The sequence below is a fragment of the Artemia sp. Qi Xiang Cuo genome, chromosome 18 (assembly GCF_049724085.1).
Source record: "Artemia sp. Qi Xiang Cuo chromosome 18, ASM4972408v1, whole genome shotgun sequence".
Lineage (NCBI taxonomy): Eukaryota > Metazoa > Arthropoda > Branchiopoda > Anostraca > Artemiidae > Artemia > Artemia sp. Qi Xiang Cuo.
The window spans coordinates 8805965-8829225 of NC_142811.1; the positions used below are offsets into that span (position 1 = coordinate 8805965).

At 34.5% G+C, this 23261-nt stretch overlaps 1 protein-coding gene across 3 annotated transcripts in view; it reads right to left on the bottom strand.

The window, feature by feature from the left end:
• The window catches only part of Cdc23 (cell division cycle protein 23), a 118754-nt gene that overhangs the window by 11213 nt on the left and 84280 nt on the right, over positions 1 to 23261 (bottom strand). For all 3 annotated transcript variants that reach the window (XM_089104485.1, XM_089104484.1, XM_089104486.1), the window contains exons 6-9: positions 22198 to 22377; positions 18412 to 18576; positions 14463 to 14709; positions 6853 to 7054 (exon numbers count right to left, since the gene is read on the bottom strand). In XM_089104485.1, the coding sequence (XP_088960611.1) occupies positions 6853 to 7054; positions 14463 to 14709; positions 18412 to 18576; positions 22198 to 22377 (794 nt within the window). The remainder of the gene's footprint in view (positions 1 to 6852; positions 7055 to 14462; positions 14710 to 18411; positions 18577 to 22197; positions 22378 to 23261) is intronic.

Below are 23261 nucleotides of genomic sequence, written 5' to 3' on the forward strand. Positions count from 1 at the left end.
TTTCTACTTTTAATTAAAATCTATGACTTGCCATCCCATGACTCAAAGCTAAAAATAACACAATAATTAAGCTAATGCTTTATTCAGATGTTTCAGAGGGTAGGTGCAATGTAACACGCCTGATTGTTACTGAATAATGTAACAACTTAATTAAAGCCAACTGAAAAAGACTTCAACATGAACTAAACGACAGCAAGAATGGCATATAAACAAGCCTGCCGCGTTCCAGAGACCGAACGGAACTCGGTCAATATATATATACACACACACACACACACACACACATATATATATATATATATATATATATATATATATATATATATATATATATATATATATATATATATATATATATATATATATATATATATATATATATATATATATATATATATATATATATATATATATATATATATATATATATATATATATATATGTATATATATATTTATAAAGCCGCAAGGCTTTAACTGGGAGGGGGAAGACAGAGCAGGGTTGGCAACTTGCATAATTTTCGTGTACTCTTTTTTTTTACCTCAAAGAGGATGCAGAAGAGTGAAAATCACTCTTTTTGGGTGTTAGTTTTCATTCACTTTGAACGTCAGTAGTTGGTAGTTTGGTCAGAAGTGTAATGAACTCAAGGAAGAGGGTTACTAATTTGCACAATTTTTGTTTGAAATGCACTCTTTTATACCTCAGAGGTGTTTCTCAAGCAGAAGCTGCCATGCGCGTGCAATTTTTTTTAATTAGACGCTTTTCGAGCAAAAATCACTCTTTTTTGGCCTTCATTTGCACTCATTTTGGACATGAACAATTGGCAACCCTGGGCCGGACACCTTTATGTTTAAAATTTGATTCAGCGGGCGAAGCTCGGTTTTCCGGGGCAGTTTAAAAATATTGGGTGGATTAACGTCACTTGTTTAAAAATTAAGGTAAATTTGAGTTTAACAATAATAAATAGCACTCAATGCACCTGAAGGAAAGCTGACAGTCGGTTAATTAAGTATTAAGTTTTTATAGTGTCATTATCACATTTGAAAATACCGCCAAAAATGATGCGTTCAATATTCTAAGCCCAAAGCGGCTTAGATGTATTATTATATGTATCCGTTTAGGTAAGACTAATTATTTTATATCATTTCATACAAAATGCTATTAAAATATTTAATTTTCTTGTTTACTTTATATTGATATTAAATAAAAAAAAACAAGTTTTTTCAACTGAAAGCAAAGAGCAACAGGAGGGGACGGGAGGCTGTCCCCTCCTCAACACCTTGCTATTTACGCTAAATATTTTAGAACTTTTAAAAAAGCGTATTGTTATAATTAAATGGCCCTTGTATTTCAGGAGTCATTCTTCAAAAATTGGGACAACATTTAAACTTTAGTGTAAAGAGCAAGGTGCTGAGGAAGGGGCAGCACCCTTCATATACGTAATCATTTTTGTTCGTTTTAAGTTTTAGTGTAGCTGCTTACTTTCAGTTGAAAAAACTTGTTTTTTTTTAATTTAATTTCTGATCGTTTTTTAAATAATGCCAGGAAATCTGGCCCTACCTCCACGGAGAAACCCCCTTCCCACGGAAATATCCTCTAGACAATTCAATCCCGGTGAAAATTTACCCCGGACAATTACTCTTACCCACTCTGCGCGTAAAATAGATACGGAAAAGAAAAAGCAAGACATATAAAAAGAATTTTGTATAAGAATTCTGGCAAGTTCCCCCAGTGTATAATTTCCCCTGACAAGTTCACTCCCTGGAAACTTCCCTCCCCACAGATTCCAAGAGAAAAAACCCACAGCAGAAAATTTGTCCCCATCCCACCCGAAAATGTATGCCTACATTCCAATAATAAGTACTATGCGCAAACAATGGGCAAATTTATAATTTAAAGACCTTTCCCCTGGGGCTTTTGTGGATAACGTTATTTCCAAAGGCGTAGTCGTTAGGTCTTTCAACTATGATGAACAAAATAACTGTCTCAAAACTCTTTCCGGACGATTTTGGAAAAAAGGGGCGGGGAGGGGGCCTAGTTGCTTTCAATTTTTTTGTTCACTTAAAAAGGGCACTATAACTTTTAATTTCCGCTCGAATAAGTCCTCTCCCGATATTCTAGAGCCACTGGGTCGATATGATCACCCTGGGAAAAATAACAAAACAAATAAACACGAATTTTACCCGTCTCAACTCTGCCCCCTCTAGGGGGTAGTTACCACTTTAGCCTTTTCCTATCTCCGCTGGCTAAAGTTAAACAGTCGTTTTCTATAACTAAAACCGCTTATAGACCTCTCACTGACTCAGGACTTTTCAATTTTGGCTCCTGGATTACTACTGAAAATTGGTCCACTGTAGTATCAAACAAATGACGTTGACTACATGGCTTTGTCCCTCCAAAATCTATTGAGGAGTATTTATGAATTCCACTTCCCTGAGAAAAAATTTAAAACATGTTCTACAGATAAGCCTAATGGTACTGAGTCTTTCAAAAAACTTATAAGAAAAAAAATCAACTCTTTCAAAGCAGGTCGCATTACTGAGGCTGATAGTCTAAGGAAGTTCCTAAAGAAAAAATGAAGAAATGCAGCTTCTCATTATTATAGTAATAAAGTCAAAGATCTATATTCTAACAAACCCAAGCAATGGTACAGAAAAATTAAAGAAATATGCGGAAAAAATCCTTCTGAAATTGATTTTCATCTCCCTGAACCCCCTAATAAGACTGCCAACGATCTGAACTTGTACCTTGCTTCCATCGTGCAAAGTCTCCCCCCTTTCACTGGCTCAAGTCCAACTATTCCTCCCAATACTTCCTTCCCCTTTATTTCTCCCTCTGATGTTATAAATAAAATTCTTAAGCTTAGAAAATCAAGTATTTGTCCCTTGGACATCCCAGTTGACTTAATTAAACCCTTTTCGGACAAAATTGCTGAGCCTTTATCAAATATTTTCAACCACATCACAAAATTTGGTAAATTCCCAAGTTGCTGGAAACAAGGTTTTATAACACCTGTCCCTAAAAAATGCGCCAGTCTGTCTTTCGCCAACATTCGCCCCATTACGCTCACTTCTGTTTTTTCCAAACTTTATGAAGGTTTCCTCTGTGACTGGCTTAAGGATAAAATTTGTGGTTTAAGAAAATTTTTCTCAGGCTTGTAACCTTTGATGGGTAAGACTAAAGTTAATGAAATCTTATATATTTGGAATCAACATAAAAAACCAATTCTTTTGATATACCTATTGGTAAAAAATTCCGTTTTTTAGAGTTTCGGTCACTATTGAGCCGGGTCGCTCCGTACTTACAGTTCGTTACCACGAACCGTTTGACCTATTTTCTTAAATATTATGAGAACAAAATTTATTTTAAGTATTCAAATACCAATGCTTAATTACTTTGATCAATCAAATAATGATTGTTATAATCTAACAACTCTATTTATTTCAAAAATTTTATGAAAGCTATAATGTAGATAAAAATCTTGATAAATAAAAGAGTTGAATACAATGAACTAAAGTAACTACTTAATTTCAGGGTTAATTTGTTTCGCTTCAGTAGTTTTAATTGATATAACTTATTGAAAACCAACATACAAAGCTAGGGTATTTTAAGATTGGATAATCAAACAATTCGTGGTAAAGAACTGTAAGTAAGGAGCAATCCGACTCAATAGTAACCAAACTAAAAAACACAATTTTGATACCGATAGATATATCAAAACGATTGGCTTATTGTGCTGATTTCAAGTATACAAGTTTCATTAAGTTTAGTTTTACCCATTGACAGCTACGAGCCTGAGGAAATTTGCCTGATTTTCAAAAAGAGGGAGAATCACCCCATAAAAGTCATATAAATTATTGAATCTTAATCCTACCATCAGATTCAGCATATCAGAAAACCCCACTGTAGAGGTTTCAAGCTCCTATCTGCAAAAATTCGGAATCTTGTATATTTTGCCAAAAGCAAGATCACGAATGCGAGTTTATTTATTTTTTGTTTTTCAGGGGTGATAGTATCGGCGCAGTAGTCCTAAAATATCGTGAGAGGGTTCATTTGAACAGAAATTAAAAGTTATAGTGCCCTTTTTAAGTGACCAAAAAAATTGGAGGGCAACTAGAGAGGGGGACGAATTTTCTGCCGAGGGTTTTTCCATGGGGAGGGAAATTTCCAGGGAGTGAACTTGTCAGGGGAAATTATACACCGCGGGAATTTGCAAGAATTCCAATGCAAAATTATTTTTATATATCTTGCTTTCCCTTTTTCGTCTCAATTTTACGAGTGGAGTTGTTAAGGGTGATTGTCCTGGTTAAATGTTCATCGGGTTTGAATTGTCTAGAGGATATTTCCGTGGGGAGGGTATTCCTCCTGGAGGTGGGGCCAGATTTCCTGGATTTATTTAAAAAAACAATCAGAAATTAAATAAAAAGATAAGTTTGTTCAATTCAAAATAAGGAGCAACATCAAGACTTAAAACGAACAGAAATTGTTACGTATATGAAGGGGATGCCTCCTCCTCAACACCTTGCTCTTTACGCTAAAGCTTGAATTTTGTCCCAGTTCCTTCAGAACGTCTCCTGAAATAAAAAGGTTGTTTAATTAGAACAATAAGAAGCTGTTTTAAAAGTACTAAAAAACTTTAGCGTAAAGAGTGAGGTGTTGAGAAGGGGGCAACCCTCTTCATATACCTAATAATTTCTGTTCGTTTTAGGTTTTAATGTTGCTCTTCACTTTCAGTTGAAAAAACTTGTCTTTTTATTCCCAGGGTTGCTGTATCGAACCTGTGACGTCATGACATTAAGAAAAGGCTCAAATTGTCTCCGATTAGAAGACAAGCGACAATGTGAATCCATATATAGAAGCCTACCGCGTGCCAGAGCCGGCGGCTTTTATTTTCTTCGACAAATTAGCATGCCCATTAGTTACGTAAGCTCAAAAGAGGTTACGTGAAATTTTAGCGTGACTAACTGACGACTCAAAACGTTCTGCGAACAGGTCTAGTCCATTTTTCTACGTCTTTTATGTTCTCATGTTCCTTAAAAGCTTCAGATTTTTAAAATGTGTCATCCCATTTCTTCGTCATAAACATTTCTCTCCCCCCTCCTAGATCCATTTTATGTCATAGGCAGCGCAATCGCGCTGCAAAGTAAAGAACGATGTTGGCACAATTTATTATAATTTTTTTTTCCACACCAGGGCCCTTCGTATCGAAAGAGTTGTCGTAGAGACTTTAAAAAGAGCTCATTCGATGAGATGCTGAAATGGGTAGTGCCCTTCTTATTATTCTAAAGTGATTGCAAGACCACTAGCCCACCTTCCACGCCCACCATTTCCCCAAACGCATCTAATCAAAATTTTGAGATAACCATTTTGTTCAGTGTAGTTGATTTCCAGATAGAAAATATGCTTTTAACGAGGACACTCCCCCACAACCCTCAGGACAAGGGTTTTAAGTTATGCCCTGGCGGCATATAAGAACGATGTTGGCACAATGTATTATTTATTTTTTTCCCCTTAGAATAGGGCACTTCGTATCGAAGAAGTTGTCGTAGAAACTTCGAAAAGGGCTCATTCAATTGGAAATAGGAGTGGCTTGTGCCCTTTTTATTGTCGAAAGTGAGAGGAAGGAAACTAACACCCCTTCCACGCCCAACAGTTCCCGAAACACATCCAATCAAAATTTTCATATATCTATTTGTTCAGCGTAGTTGATTTCCAGATAGAAATTATGTTTTTTGAGGAGGACACTCCCCCACAGCCCCCAGGGCAGGGGTTGTAAGTTATGCCCTGGGGGCATATAAGGTTTTTATAAAAAGCGTTGTCGTAGAAACTTCAAAAAGGCTCATTCGATTGGAAATTCAAAGGCCTAGTGCCCTTTTTAATAGTCGAAATAATTGGAGGGCAACTAACCCACCATTTCCCCAAACATATCCAGTAAAAATTTTGAGATACCCATTTTGTTTCACGCAGTTTAAACTTCTGGAAATTATACCTTTGAGCAAGAAACTACCCCCACAGTCTTCAGGGCAAGGGTTATAAGTTATGCCCTGGGTGCATATAAGGTTTTTTATTGAAATCTTTGTCGTAGAAACTTGAAAAAGGGCTCATTCGATTGGAAATTTATAGGGCTAGTGCCGTTTTTAATACAAAAAAAAAAAAAATACGAATGAATGTGCATTGTCAGTTTAATATACATATGCTGATATTTAGTAATCAAAATGTCAGTATTATTTGATTTATTAAGGTTATAAAAGTATAACTTTTATATTTTTTTCAGTAAAGTGCAAATTATGTTCTGGCCTTGGGAAGGCATAGGGGTTTGGAGCCCAACTTGTATTAATTTCTGCTCGTTTTGAGTCTGACTCGGTTAATAATTGTAATTTCTGTTCGTTTTGGGTTTCATTTACTGAACAATACTGATTTGTAGTAGGTTCAGAGTTGGTAGAGGATTTTATTTTATTTTTGCTAATTTTTTGTTTAAAGGAGTTCTTTACTTTTTTGAAAAACTTATTTCGTGGGAAGTGTTCTTATAATTCATTTCTAAAAATACTTTTCTTGGGTATTTTCAAATGAAAATTGATTTTTATTTTTTAAAGTCAGTTCAGAGAAAAAACTGAAAACAACAAACCACCAACGCATATATTAAAAAATACACCTTTTAAGCCTCCCATTTCCGAGGATTGATTCAACTGTCTTAACCTTCTAACCTAGAAATAATTATTGTGCTATACACCTTTTTAGTAACTAATATCAACAACATTCTACTGACTGAAATACGAAAATGGTTACAATGAAAAATATAGTCACCATAATAATCCACAAAACATAAAATGAATACGACAACAAGAAACTCACCTCTGGGTATGCACAGCATTTTTGGGCATAAGTAAACGCCTCCTCCAATGAACCCTTGTCTAGATTATATCTAGCTAAGAATAATTCGGCTTCTAATTGCTGAACTGACGGTTTTTGATCTTCTGCACCAGAATCTAAAAGTTTTAGATATGCCTGATATGCATTTGCCGCCTTTTCTTTGTCCTTTTGCTTTTCATATAGCCTAAAATTAACATTTAATGTAAATCGTTGTTTTATTCAAAGATAATGTTCCAGCTCTCGGCGTGGCAATACTGAATCTAATTTTAAATAAACAGTTTAACTTAAAGTTAACGTGCTAAAATTAAAGAAGCATATTATTATTATTATTGCGTGGTTAAACTCACGAAACTGATTTGATGTTGAGGTCAAAGAGTATGGTTAACCAATAAGAGTAAAAACGTTTTTTAACGTTGAAAATGACCAACGCCATCTAGATTATAATGTTTTTTGGCATTTTGCCATTGTTTCCAATTTAGCGTTTTTTTTTCAAATTTTGCATTTTGTTCTTCGCACAAATGCCAATTTAAAAGTAGCACTGTCACGCTCTTGAGCTCAAGTAATAAAAACCAATTGGTAACACCCCCCCCCCTCCCAAAAAGAAAACCTTTGCGGTGGAGAAAACCTATTTTGCGGTGGAGGAACCAATACTTAGTTTCCGGTGGAGGAACCTTGCCTTACCATATATTTTGCCAACTGTCAATATGCCCTAATCCTAACTAAGCGCCTCCATCCGCTAATAAGCTGGACAATATTCTATAAGATACTTTCTTGTTTTCGTAACACTCTACAATCTTTTTGAGAATGTCACGGAAACATTCGATAACCTTATTTAGGGAAGTAGAAAGTACTGGTTCCACCGTTTCACCAACTGTCACGGATTATCTTCACAGACTATGTCCTAATCCTAAATGTCGGCCTCTAACAGCTAATTTCATCTATAGGTTACTTTCTTGCTTCTGTGGCAGTCAAATTTTTGAAAAACTGGGGGAGTATTTCTTCTCTGGTGCTTTAGATTTCCAGAAAATGTAAGATGACCGTGAAAGAAAAGATGTACCATTGCGAATTATACACACTAGATATTCAAAACTTTACATCTTCCGTCTCAACAATATTACCATCTATTTTTTAACAGCCTTGCAGTACACGTCCTCAGTGAATCATTTCCCGTCATCGCCCAAAAACCTGCAAAAATTTTGCATTCTGATGAGAAAAATTGCGTTCTCTTAGTATTAAGCAAGTTGATAAAGAGGAATATAATGGAATATTTACTCTATTTTTAAAGATTATCACAAGCTTTAGGAGAGCCGGAGTTGTTTTATACATTAATAAAAAACAGAAACAATGAAAAACCTTAAAACTATTTAATAATGAACGGTGTCAACCCATATCAAGGTATCAATTACATTATATGGAGAAGATATAAATTAAGAAAAAACAAGTCAAATAAAGCATACGAAAACAGCGTGTCCACAAATAAATAAAATAAGCTTTACACAATAATGAAAAAATAAGAAAAAGGGAGAATAGTTTCACCTACTTAACATTCCAATTATACAGAGGGTACTTCTATACGCTTATGGAAAATTTTTTATTAAGTTGCAAATGAGAATTGTGTTAAGGCAGAAGAAGGAATGCTGAGGTCTAAGGAGGAAAGTTTAAGCTTTTAAAGTTTGACTACTTTACATTTTATGCCATTGACAGGTACTTATTTTTTATACCGGGTTTACGGGGTAAACCCTTATTTTTTCACCGGGTTTGAACACTCCCCAGAAAATTTTGTTCGACTCGTAAAAAAGTAACAAAAATGCATATAAACAAATTTTGATGTGTTTTGTAATGTTTTCTTGGTGAACCCTCTAATAAACCCCCCTCATCCCTAGAGCGAAAACCTTGGGTATGGCCCTGATAGCTGCCATGAAAAAAAAAAATCATGATAGAAAAAGAACAGCTTGCTTACCCCATCTTTTGACTTGTTGGATTCATTAGTGCCTGCTCCTAAAGAAGGGTCTGAATAACTGTGTGGTTTTGGCATGGTTGCTGTAGTTTTCATGTAAGACACTTTTTTTTTAACGAATATTTTTTTCCTTTACGTCACAGATAAGTTGAATTGATAAAATATATACAGAAGAAACGAAAGACACTTAACCGCGTTCAGTAAGCTTATTACAAATTTTTAATTACAGTTTAATTTTTTTTTTAAATTTTCGAATGACAAATTTTGAATTTTTGCGTATTTACTTTTTTTCATTTATTTATTTAGTATTTATTTTGTTATAAAACAGACAGAACAAAGACGGCGGCACGTATTTTATAATTTCATAATATATAACTTTCAAATCACCATCTGAGTATAAAAATATTTCACGTATTTAGATGTATAATGTCCCAAAAAAGCTTAAGCCGTAGTATGGTGACAGAAGCTCTCAATATGAATCACTTCTATACAAATATTATCTTTATCGGGGTTGTATTGTTGTAGGATGCGGGAGGTGGTGTACTCAGTTGAATTCCAAGATTAAAATAAATAGCATGAAACATCTTCGCCGTAAATAGTATGACTGTGCTCGGTTCAATTAGTAAGGTAAAACAAAGCTTAAAACGTAAGTGTTGTAACATGCACAGTCGTCTTTAGCTGAACTAAAAAACAAAAAAGGAAAATCCGTATTACAGACGAACTTGTAGCTGTGAAGTGGCGTTTGAGATATTTCTTCTGTGAGTCCAACTTGAGTTTTCAGGTATACATGCATTCCACAGTCAGTGTACAGTCAGTGTCACTATGGTGGGGTCAGTTATCCCCTGAGCGCACACAGTGGATGTGCATATAGTGAATATAGTGGATGTACATATGTGCATATAGCACATATCCCCTGAGCGCACATAGTGGATAAATCCACAGAATCACCTTATGCCTTACTCGTCTACTTGCACCTATGAAACTGACCCCCTCCCCCCAAGAAGTATTTCTTTACAATAATATAAAATATGGGTAATGATACAAATAGATATATGCTGATTAAAGAGAGGCATTTTGGTTTTCCAAATTTTCGTCAATCTCTTGGCAGTGTTTTTTAAGCTTTTTTAAAACTTCTTGCCTCATAAGGACCAAAAACACATAAAAACATACAAAAACACAGAAAAAACAAAAACACAGAAAAAACAAAAACACGCAAATAAACAACGCACAAAAAAAGAACATAAAATTAGTTTCTGCCTTCAAAGAAATCATAGGCAGTGCAATAGCGTTGCCTAAGTAAGAGCGATGTGTGCACAATGTATTATTATTTTTATCTATTTATTTTTGGGTTGTTTGTTTGTTTGTTGTAGACCAGGGCACTTCGTATCGAAGTTGCCATAGAAACTTCGAAAAAGGCTCATTCAATTGGAAATTGAAAGGGCCATTGCCCTTTTTAATATTCTAAAGAGACTGAAGAGCAACTAACCCCCCTCCCACACCCACCATTTCCCCAAACACATCCAATCAAAATTTTGAGATGGCCATTTTGTTCAACATAGTTGAAAGGTTCGGATGCCTTAGAGGATGGCAACCTCCCCACAGTCCTCAGGGCAACAGAAAGGGTGGCCGTAGGAACTACGGAGCGGACTCATTGGTTTGGTAATCAGAAGTTCTAGTGCTTTTTTAAGATTCAAAGTGATCAAAGGGCAGATGACCCCCACACCTCGTATTTTCCAGAAATGCATTTGATAGAAATTTTGCGATGGCCATTTGTTGTCGTAAAAACTTCAACTAGGGTTCATACGATTAGAAATTGAAAGGGCTAGTGCCCTTTTTAATAGTTGAAAGTGACTGGATTTCAACCAACTCTCCTCTCACGGCAACCATTTCCCCAAACACATGAAATCAAAATTTTGAGATAGCCATTTTGTTCAGCATAGTTAAAAGGTCCGTTAATTATATCTTTTTAAGACATAATTTAAGACATACTTTTGATTATATTAATTTAGAAAATTCAGGAAATTTTCAAGACCGGAACATAATTGGCGCTTTACTGAAAACAAAATACGTTTTAAATGTTATCACTTTTTTATTTTAATAAATAAAAAATATTAAAACTTTAAGGAATAAATATCAGTATATGTCAATTAAACTGACAATCCACGGTCATTTGTTTTTTGTGTTTTTCAGTAAAGCACAAATTATGTTCTGGTCTTGAGAAGGCATTGGGGTTATCAGCCCTACTCATGTTAATTTTTGGTTGTTTTGAGTTTGACTCGACTATTTGCTGTAATTCTGTTCGTTTTGAATTTCATTTACTTATAAATAGTGATTTGTGAAAGTTTTACGCTTGGAAGATTATTTGACTCTATCTCTGCTCATTTTTTACTTAATAGAGCTCTTTACTTTTCATTGAAAAACTTGTTTTATGAAAAAAATTTTAAATTAATTATAATGAAAAAAAGATTACCGGGACAAACTGTCGAATATTAATTTAATTCATGTTTCAAGCTTTTTATTTTAATTTTTGGTATCCAACTGGGCACTGGTATACTGCTCGCGGAACTATTTGCTTTATGTTATTTTAGTATCTTACTTCAACTGAGCACCCTAGTACTGCTTGCGGCACTCATGTTTCCAGGTCTTTATTTTATTTTTTGGTATCCAACTGGGCACTGGTATACTGCTCGCGGAACTATTTGGCTTGTGTTACTTTAGTATCTTACTTCAACTGAGCACCCTAGTACTGCTTGCGGCACTCATGTTTCCAGCTCTTTATTTTATTTTTTGGTATCCAACTGGGCACTGGTATACTGCTCGTGGAATTATTTTGATTATGTTATTTTATTATCATACTTCAACTGAGCACCCTAGTACTGCTTGCGGCACTCATGTTTCCAGCTCTTTATTTATTTTTTGGTATACAACAGGGCACTGGTATACTGCTCGCAGAACTAATTGGATTATGTTAATTTAGTATCTTACTTCAACTGAGCACCCTAGTACTGCTTGCGGCACTCATGTTTCCAGCTCTTTATTTTATTTTTTGGTATCCAACTGGGCACTGGTATACTGCTCGTGGAATTATTTTGATTATGTTATTTTATTATCATACTTCAACTGAGCACCCTAGTACTGCTTGCGGCACTCATGTTTCCAGCTCTTTATTTTATTTTTTGGTATACAACTGGGCACTGGTATACTGCTCGCAGAAGTATTTGGATTATGTTAATTTAGTATCTTACTTCAACTGAGCCCCCTAGTACTGCTTGCGGCACTCATGTTTCCAGCTCTTTATTTTATTTTTTGGTATCCAACTGGGCACTGGTATACTGCTCGTGGAATTATTTTGATTATGTTATTTTATTATCATACTTCAACTGAGCACCCTAGTACTGCTTGCGGCACTCATGTTTCCAGCTCTTTATTTATTTTTTGGTATACAACTGGGCACTGGTATACTGCTCGCAGAACTATTTGGATTATGTTAGTTTAGTATCTTACTTCAACTGAGCCCCCTAGTACTGCTTGCGGCACTCATGTTTACAGCTCTTTATTTTATTTTTTGGTATACAACTGGGCACTGGTATACTGCTCGTGGACTTATTTGGATTATGTTATTTTATTATCATACTTCAACTGAGCACCCTAGTACTGCTTGCGGCACTCATGTTTTCAGCTCTTTATTTTAATTTTTGACATTCAACTGGGTACAGCTATACTGTTCGCACACTTAATATTTTAATCATTTCATTTTAATATATTAATTCAACAGTGTACACTGTGATTCTTCGGTACTAGTCTCAAACTCTTTATTTAAGTTTTTGACATTCAATTGGGCACCTCTTTATTTTACCATCGTAATTGGGTACTGCTATACCACTCGTAGAACTGATATTTTGATCGTTTTATTTTAGTGGCTTGGTTCGGCTGCGTAACGCTATACTACATGCTCTTATATTTCAAACTTTTATCTTTATTGTTGAAGTCAACTGAGTGCCAATATACTGCTCGCGGAAGTGATATATTGATCGTTTTATTTTTGAATCTTAATTCAACTAAGCCCCATAATATGCTTGCGGGACGGTGTTAAAGACGGTGCGGGATATATTGATCGTTTTATTTTTGAATCTTAATTCAACTAAGCACCGTAATATGCTTGCGGGACGGTGTTAAAGACGGTGCGGGATATATTGATCATTTTATTTTTGAATCTTAATTCAACTAAGCACCGTAATATGCTTACGGGACGGTGTTAACACCTCACTCATTGCATACTCATTAATTAACCGAGCGCAGCCATATTGCTTGCGGGACGGGTATTCTGATCATTTTATTACAATACCTTAATTCAATAACATAACGCATGGCTGCTTATAGCAAATATGTGCTGAATTTTCCATTTTATTTTCTTATGTCAACTGAGTCTACACAGCTGCTCGCAGCGTTTAGGTTTTAAGTTTTTACTAACAGCTTACACTATATTCGGCAACCTACATTTAAACTTGTAATAGTTGGAGTAAATTCAAGTAAATTACACTTTAATGCCCGCGGCATTTATATTTTAAATCTTTTATTTTAGTATCTTAATTCATCTAGGTTCCATTACTTTGCTTATGAGAATTTTACTCTGAACTTTTTATTTTATTTTCTTCATTAAATGATCCTTTTGAATCGTCAATCACTGACCGTGGCGCTTGTAATTCAAGATCTTTATTCTTTTTTCTTAGCGACACTCATAAGGCAATGAGGGCCTAACGACCTAAGCTACTGACGGCGCTTTTAGTCTAAGCTAACCTTTTGATTTTCTCAATGAAACTGCGTACCGCTATATTGGTTGTCGTACATATATGATGACCTTTTTATTTTACCATTCTAATTAAAATGTTTACCACCATACTCAGAGCTGGAGCTAGGTTTTTTCTCATGTGGGGGGGGGGGGAGGGGGAGGGCAATGTAAACTTTGCTGCCCTCTGCCGCACGATCAATACTGTAAATATTTACTCAAAAATATTACAAATTTAATAGCTTGTTTGTTATATTAAGCTTGTTTTGGTGCCCCCTGGGCATGCCGCCCGGGCGCCTGACTCCTCTAGCTCCCTAGATCCGACCCTGACCATACTGCTTACGGCACTTCTGCTTCAAGCTTCTGGTTTTACTTTCTTATTTGAGCTTAGAACCACTATACTGGTGTAGTATACGTAGTTCTTATCTCTTATAAGAGTTGCAAAGTTCTTTAAGTCAAGGTTGTTAAAGAGTTGTTAAAGTACGAAGATTCGGTTTTCCCCACTTACGTTAGCTAGTTGAATCAAAATCTTAAAACATTAATGTCACAAGCTTTAAAGCTACGTTCCATTGAATAAAAAAAAAAATATTATTCCAGATAAAGCTCAGAGTAAGCACTTTACTCTTAAGTTTTCATTTTGACAAGACATTTGTCAGGGGTTGCCGATATTGTTTGGAGTCTAGTGTTCCAATACACCCGACTAGGTATAGCCTTTGAATTCGAAGGGGAGCCTAAGGAACTTGGATCCAGAACTTCAGGTCTGAGCGTTCTGCTCAAACTTTGAATACTAAATTCCAGTGCCACCCCTGTTTTCAAATAACTAAGAAATTTTTTAAAAACAATGCAAACCTGGCTAAATTGTGCAAAGCAATGGCTTCAATATCACCAAGACATCTAGCTTTCCAATAGCACTTGGCAGCTTCATCATAAAGCTCCAACTTTTCATATATATCTCCAAGAGCTACCACCATTCTAGAGTCATTTGGTCTCAGGACAGCTGCTTGTCTGTAATAGTGCAAGGAGTAGTGATACAATTTCAATACTTCATAGGTTTGTCCAAGTCCGTACCATGCTCTATAATCTTGGGTGCTTATCTCTGAAAAAAAAAACATATTTTACTGGCCTACAACAAAAAAGGAATACAAAAACTAATAGCGTAAAAAATAGTCAAATATTAAGCCTCAAATTTTTTTTCACACAGGTCCACTGAAAGGTTTTCATAGTCTCCCAAACCTACGGCAAAAAATTGGGAAAGATGATACTAAAGCTGCTCCTCTTTAATTCTTCCTAATGACCTCTTTCCACCTCATTCGATTATGACCTCTTTCCACCTCATTCGATTATGACCTGATTTTCATTTGTGAAATTGGGAAAGATGATACTGAAGCTGCTCCTCTTTAATTCTTCCTAATGACCTCTTTCCACCTCATTCCATTATGACCTCTTTCCACCTCATTCGATTATGACCTGATTTTCATTTGGTCCAGATAGATGGCCGAAAAGCCCATAGCCTAGTTAGGTTAATCATTCGTTTGTTATGACCCTAAAAAGTGGGATCGAATCCACATTTTTCGTACAACTTATTGTGTGATATACGGTCAGCCAGACGAGTATCTAAGACTACCTCTAAACAATTTCTCTGGATAACATCTAATAAATCTTCCTCAGCCTTTGAAGCACCAATCTGTGAAACGCACCTGAAGAATGCCATCAACACAGTTGCCAAAGATGATAGACTGCGAAAAATAATGATTTTGAGCAAGCCAAACAGAAAGAAGGACGTCTTCTCTTCAAATGGAACGAGAAGTGGTTATAAGACACGTTTACAAGAAATATTAAGTTCATGGAAAGCTCTTAAGTAAAGAGTGAAGCTCTGAACAGATTCACTCAAACCATCCGGTGCTGAAACAATATTTTAAACAATATATAACAAAGCCTATTTCCTAATGTGAAGAAAATACTGAAGGACCTCTCATGGAATGTGGGCCTGAAAATGCACTTTTTGAGGCTTCGGGCCGACCTTCGGGCCCACCTTCGGGTCCGCCCTAAAAAGGATACCCAAGTAGTTGGCACTTGACTCTGCACTACTGTATAACCGTTAGTATTTCCATATAAACACTACTAATTGTACTACAACCAACAAATCACAAAGCCACTTGAGGTTGGCGAAGCCGCGCAGGCTCCTTTTCCAACCCAATCTTTTTAAAACCTCCCTTTTTATTCCCACAAAGTTCAAATTTACGTTCAATGCTTCATTTTGATCTTTCCCCATAAAAATTCAGCTACGATCTTCTTTCCGCTTGGTCCCAGGTAGATGGCCAACAAGTGCAATTTTGGGGAATTGATCTGACCTCATCCTTAAAACGTGGCCTAGCCATCTTAAAGTCTATTTCACCATAGTCCTAGCAAATTGAACCAAACCACGTTTTTCATACGGCTTACTGTTTGATACAAGGTCAGTCATGAGAGTACCTAACACTTTTCTTGGAAAATTCCCCCTGAAAACATCTAGCATATCTTTCTCGACCTTTTTCAAAGCACAATATTTTCACAGCAATACTTAAAAATTGTCACTAGCCTGGTTTCCAATATCCAAATTCTATTTTGACGACTTATCTTCCTGATCTTTCAATTTTTTTAATTACAGAAGAACGTCCCAAATTTGTTTCGTCTCCGATAGGCTTGCAGATTAGAGGTCAACGTATAATAATAATAATGTATTATTAAAGCTTTTTTACAGCCATATACAAAACAAAAAGAAAAGAAAAAGGATAAATAAAATGAATACATACTAAAATCACTATCCTCTTAATCAACACTCATACCCTTCAATGCAAAATTCACCACACCTACTACCGTTTGTGGTGAATCCAAACTCAAAATCCCCCGAAGTAGCCACTCATTACCCTCTTTAAAAACAGCCCCCCTTATATGAGAAAGCCGCCGGCATCGCAGGAGGAAATGACCCAGCCCAAAATCATTCTCACCACATTTTAGACAAGTACGCTGCATTTCCGGACCTTCTCTATTTTTCCAAACTTCTATATAGGTCCCTCCTCTACGTTTTCTAAAGAGTTAAAGAGGCTGAGTTACAAGGTCGAACCTTAAAACGTACAGGGATTAGGAGGCACAGTTGGGGAGCTGCCGCCCCCAAACCCCCGCTTTCGCAGCCTGTAAATAAATAAAAAAAGTTTTTTAAAGTGAAAGTAAGGAGCGACATTAAATCTTAAAACGATCAGAAATTATTCCGTATATGAAAGGGGCTGTGCCCTTCTCAACGCCTCGCTTTTTACGCTAAAGTTTGACTTTGTCACAACTCTTTTTTTTAAACAATAAAAACTTTAGCGTAAAGAGCGAGGCGTTGAGGAGGGCACAGCCCCTTTCATATACGGAATAATTTCTGATCGTTTTAAGATTTAATGTCGCTCCTTACTTTCACTTTAAAAAACTTTTTTATTTATTTACAGGCTGCGAAAGCGGGGGTTTGGGGGCGGCAGCCCCCCAACTGTGCCTCCTAATCCCTGTACGTTTTAAGGTTCGACCTTGTAACTCAGCCTCTTTAACTCTTTAGAAAACGTAGTTTTTTTCAAATAATATGAGTAATAGTGCCCTTTGACATGATAAATGAAAAATGAAAATTGGCTCATGATAAATGAAATTGCTGCTGAGCTGGAGGACAGACGGAAATACGTTGACGACTTGTCGACATTTTCTTTTCTTTGGAATACACAACCGTCTTTCGAACCTCCTATCGCTTCCGAGCTAATAAGTCATAAAATCACTCTACTAGGTGAGGTGATTTCTTCTGACCTCTCATGGCGGGAGAATACAAAGACAATTGTAAAAAAAGCTAACGGCGCAATCCAAATGCTAAAAACACTGAAAAAATTTCGAGTTCCTAATGACGAGCTGAAACTTATATTTTGCACTTTCATCCGCCCCTTAGTTGAATATGCTTGTCCGGTTTGGCACTTTGCCCTTATCCAGGATGAAACTGATTAAATACACCGAGTTCAGAAGAGATCACTGTAAATCATTTGTGGTGATTCCCCTCTACCTTACTTCCTTTTATCTTAAAGAATTTAAGCTTGAATCCCTTTCTCCCCGCCGAGAAAACTTATACCAAAGACTTGGCTCTTCCCTCCTTCAACATCCCATCTACAAATGATTCCTTCCCCCACCTTTTGTCCCGAGAAGATCTCGTCCCCTCAAGAAAGTGGCTGAGAAGGTTCCGAAACTGACCCCAGTCCACTGTAACACCATGCGCTACAGTAAAAGCTTTGTGAAATATTACAATGATCTCTAGTGTTTTTATTCTTTAGTTTATTTTATCCTGACGAAGTTTTATCAGACAATTTTATTCTCAATCTCAAGTGTTTTTACCCTTTAGTTTATTTATCCTGACGAACTTTTATCAGACAACTTTTATTTTGCTATTTATGACTAAGAGACACATTTGGGCTTTACCCATTAGAGCTATGTCTTGTTTTTGAATTAAATGAAATGAAAAATGAAAAACCTGAAATTCTAGAGTAAAAACATTACTTAAAAATTATAGCATAAAACCCCTGCTGATTGACCATTTCGACCGAATATCCGGAATCAAACTCAACATAGAAGTAAAAACAACTCAAAAAGAAGCCCAAATTAACAATGTTTCCTGATATATTTCTCAAGCATTCAATAGCTATATTTGTGGGTTTAATTTGCAACCGTTCAGGGCCCATCAATGAGCCCAATAATCGCAATCAAAACAAAAAGCTTAAATAGAAACTTAAAATTAATTAAACAATCTTACCTAATGCGTTTCTGTAGCACTGTATGGCTGCATTGGTGTTTTTTATTTCCAAGTATTCATGGCCCATCAATGTCCAAGCCGCTAAGTATCCTGGGTTAAGTTTAAGAGCTCTTCGAAAGTAAAGAACTGCCTTTTCATGTTGCTGCCTTAAGCCATAATAATTACCTAAAAGATATATATATATATATATATATATATATATATATATATATATATATATATATATATATATATATATATATATATATATATATATATATATATATATATATATATATATATATATATATATATATATATATATATATATATATATATATATATATATATATATATATATATATATATATATATATATATATATATATATATATATATATATATATATATATATATATATATATATATATATATATATATATATATATATATATATATGTATATATATATATGTATATATATATGTATATATATATATGTATATATGTATATATATATATATATGTATATATATGTATATATATATATATATATATATATATATATATATATATATATATATATATATATATATATATATATATATATATATATATATATATATATATATATATATATATATATATATATATATATATATGTACACAAGCATACTTAGAAATAGGTCTGGGTGGTATAAGATTATTTTCAGTGGTGGTTTTGGGAGGCAGGCGGAGGACCAATCAACTTTTACACAAACCTTTTCAGAAAAAAGTCATTAAAGTAACAGTGACAGATATTACTCAAATATTCACTTTTAAGTGAATATCGGTATCTTTAAACATAATCGGTATCTTTAAACATTTGTTTTGCAAAAAAAAATCAAACAAATGACATTAACATTACGGCCGTTACCATCCATCCGTTAGTTAGAATTTAGGATAAATTTTTTTCAACACGGGAGACCTCAGACCCCTCTCCCCCACCAACCTGGGTACGTCCCGTTTATACGTAAATAAAAAAAATGATGACCCTCTGAAAAGTAGGAAGAAAAATATCATGGCTGTTGTTTTTAAATAATAAATTTAAGTTTTTTTAATTAATAAAAAAAAAAAAAATGATGACTGAAAAGTAGGAAGACATATATCATGGCTGTAGTTTTTAATTATAGAATTTAAGTTTTTTTAATTAATAAATAAAAAAATAAAGACCCTCTGAAAAGTAGGAAGAAATATACCATGGCTTTAGTTTTTAATTAATAAACTTAAGTTTTTTTAAATTAATAAATACAAAAAATGAAATATTTCATGGCGTGGAGGTAAAAAAAAAAAAAAAAAAAAAAAAAAAAAAAAAAAAAAAAAAAAAAAAGACGAACTATTAGTAGACCTGATTTGACCTAATTAGTAGAACTAATTAGACGAACATTGACTAATTTAGATGGTACTTGTTAGCATATTTTGTTTGATTAAAATCTCGTAGAAATCGATCTGTAAAAATTTCGTCAAAGAATATCAAAAAAATTTGAGCCAAACTTTAAGTTTAAGTGCTCTTCTAGTTATACGATCTTAAATGGTCTGGAAAACTTTACTTATCGTTGCTATGAATGAGGTGATAACATAGATACAGGTAGAGAGCTAAAACTAACGGACTGTTGAAATTATACACTATACAGACATAGAAGAAAATACTGTCGTAGACTTCGAACTTTAAAAATTTAGAGGAAAGACGTCAAAAACTTTGAGCAAAACTTTAAGCTCCTTTGCTCTTTATTTACACTGTATTTCTCTTAGCTGACATATTTTACGAATCATTAACATTCATACACAGATTACACTTATACGGTGGCAGAGGGATAATTGAGCACATCCATAAAGAACACATCATTCTGTCGTAGACTTTAAAATGTAAAAATTTAGAGGAAAAACGTCAAAAAACTTTGAGCAGAACCTTAAGCTTCTTTGCTCTTTATTTACATCGTATTTCACTTAGCTGGCATATTTTACGAATCGTTAAAATTCATACACAGATTATGCTTATACGGTGGCAGAGAGATAATTGAGCACATTCATAAACAACACATCATTCTGTCGTATACTTTAAAATGTAAAAGTTTAGAGGAAAAACGTCAAAAACTTTGAGCAAAACTTTAAGCTCCTTCGCTCTTTATTTACACCGTATTTCTCTTAGCTGGCATATTTTACGAATCATTAACATTCATACACAGGTTAAACTTATGCGGTGGCAGAGGGATAATTGAGCACATCCATAAGTAACACATCATTCTGTCTTAAAATTCGATCTGTAAAAATTCAGTGTAAGAATATCAAAAAAATTTGAGCAAAACCTTAAGTTTCAGCTGTCTTTAAGTTAATTTTACGTATATTGTCATGGCAACTTTACGTATCGTTAACAATAATAAGCATATATCTTATATACGGGGTGTTAGAGTAACCTGGTGGAATGTTGAAAATTTATACGATAGATAAATAGATCAAAAGAGTCAATTATACTTTGAACTGCATATAAATAGTCGACGAACATAAAAAAACTGTCAGAACTAATTTAACCTTATTTGCTCTTTATTTACATCGTATTTCTCTTAGCAGGAATATTTTACGAATTGTTACTAAGCATGCGCAGATAATATATATATATCTGGAGAGTTTATAATGGTTGCCGAGTGAAAACTTACAACATACATAAAGAGCTGCTAAGTCTGTAGTAGAAGTTGATCTTTAAAAATTCCGTCAAAAGACATCAAACTACTGTCATAAGTAACTTCACTTTCTTTGGTATTCTTTTACATCGAATTTATCTTAGAAGGCAAATTTTAAGAATCGTTAACATTCATACACAGGTTAAACTTATACGGTGGCAGAGGGATAATTGATCACAGCCATAAGGAACACATCCTTCTGTCGTAAACTTTAAACTGTAAAAATTTATAGGAAAGATATAAAAAAACTTTGAGCAAAACTTTGAGCTTCTTTGCTCTTCATTTACATCGAATTTCAAATAGCAGGAAAACTGTAAGAATCGTTAACATTCATACAGAGGGAAAGTTAATGTGGTGGCAGACGGTCAATTGGTGGCAGAGAGATAATTGAGCACAGTCATAAAGAACACATCCTTCTCTCGTAGACTTTAAAATGTAAAAACCTAGATGAAAGAAGTAAGAAAACTTTGAGCAAAACTTTAAGCTCCTTTGCTCTTTATTTACATCGTATTTCTCTTAGCTGGCATATTTTACGGTGGCAGAAGGTCAATAAAAAATAAGGACACAACTAGACATAAATGAACATAATTACGCAGAATGATGCCTTCCCCCGTGGACCTAAAAATTCAAAAACCAAGCGAAAAGGCACTATCAATTTCAAGCTCATCTAGCTCAAGATATTAAAAATTCAAAACTGATTATACCTAAAGATATCTGCAACTCAAACCCAGGCATCTGTTAAATATTTGATTAACTACTAGTTCAAAACGGGTATGTCTGCATGATTTTCATTGAGTTGGGGGTGAACTTCTCTAAAAAGATCAGAAACAGGTAAATGTGAAAGAAAATATAAGAAACTATCGGAGATTCCGAGGGAGTGACAGCCCTCCTCCGAACTTCTTTGCGCACGTATCAGCAACATTATAACTTAATTACCTATAATACAACACGTTTCTTGCTTGTATTTACCAATCGATTTCGCTCGATGCACCCAATCGCATCGAGTGAATTATACCTATAATTAGTTAATAATTAATTACCAAATAATATAGACAAATATTAATAACTCATTAATTAAATAAATTAATTACCTATAATACAACACGTTTCTGGCTTGTATTTATCAATCGAATTTGCTCGATGCGCCAAATCGGCCAGTTGAACTCGCATCTCCCGAACATAGAGGACATTGGAATAGACGTCCATAGATTCTAACCTCATTGGATCAGCTTCGACGACTTCATCAAACGCAACCATAGCTGAATCGGTGTCTGAAACACGGATATATCAATTACTCATGGTCAACAATTGATAAGAATGGAATCTTAAATAGAAGGTTAGAAACTTTTTTTTAATACTTAACCTCAGTGACGTTGTTAACCTTAGACAAATTTAGAATTATAAAATGAAATTGTTACCTTTTAAAATATGATGGCACTTCCGACTTACTGACGATCTTTTTGTGTTTTTCTTTTCGCAGTTTTTTTTTTCGAACTTATTTTAATTAATTTGTGAAACTTTCATTGTTCATTATTATTATCAATGATGATTTTATTATCCATTATTTTTTCCACGATTTGATTATCCTTTGCAGATTTTTTCATAATTATTTCATTCTTTTGCTTTTTGATAAAAATAGTGTTTACATGTAGATATTTTGAGAGCAAAAGTTGGTCTTATCTGACTCTTTTTTTGTCATTTATTGGACAAAATTTGAGAAGGCATCATCCATTCTTTAATTATTATTTTTTATTTGACAGGAAACAATACTAGGTTTCACCAACAGTATTTTCTGTTTCAGGTATTCGTCTCTTGAAAAATACTTGTAAGTTCAAATTCTTGTTTTAAATCGGCAATTTGACCCACGACAACTAGACGACATAATGAGTTTTTCAACAAATTTCTAAAGTTGATAGTAACTCTCCTATAAGTAGAAAATTTTGTCAAACGGGAGATAACAATTATGTGCTTACCTACAGAGAGAAGGGAGGTGTAAATTTGTCCCCAAGATTAAAATTTGTCCAGACAACCACCAATCCTTGAAAAATTATAAGACAAAGACTTTAAAATGCATTTTGGCCATTCAGACCTCCCACCCCCCGCCCCTCCTAGTCGGAGTTGTTTCGTAGGTATATGCTTTTGGTTGTAGATTATC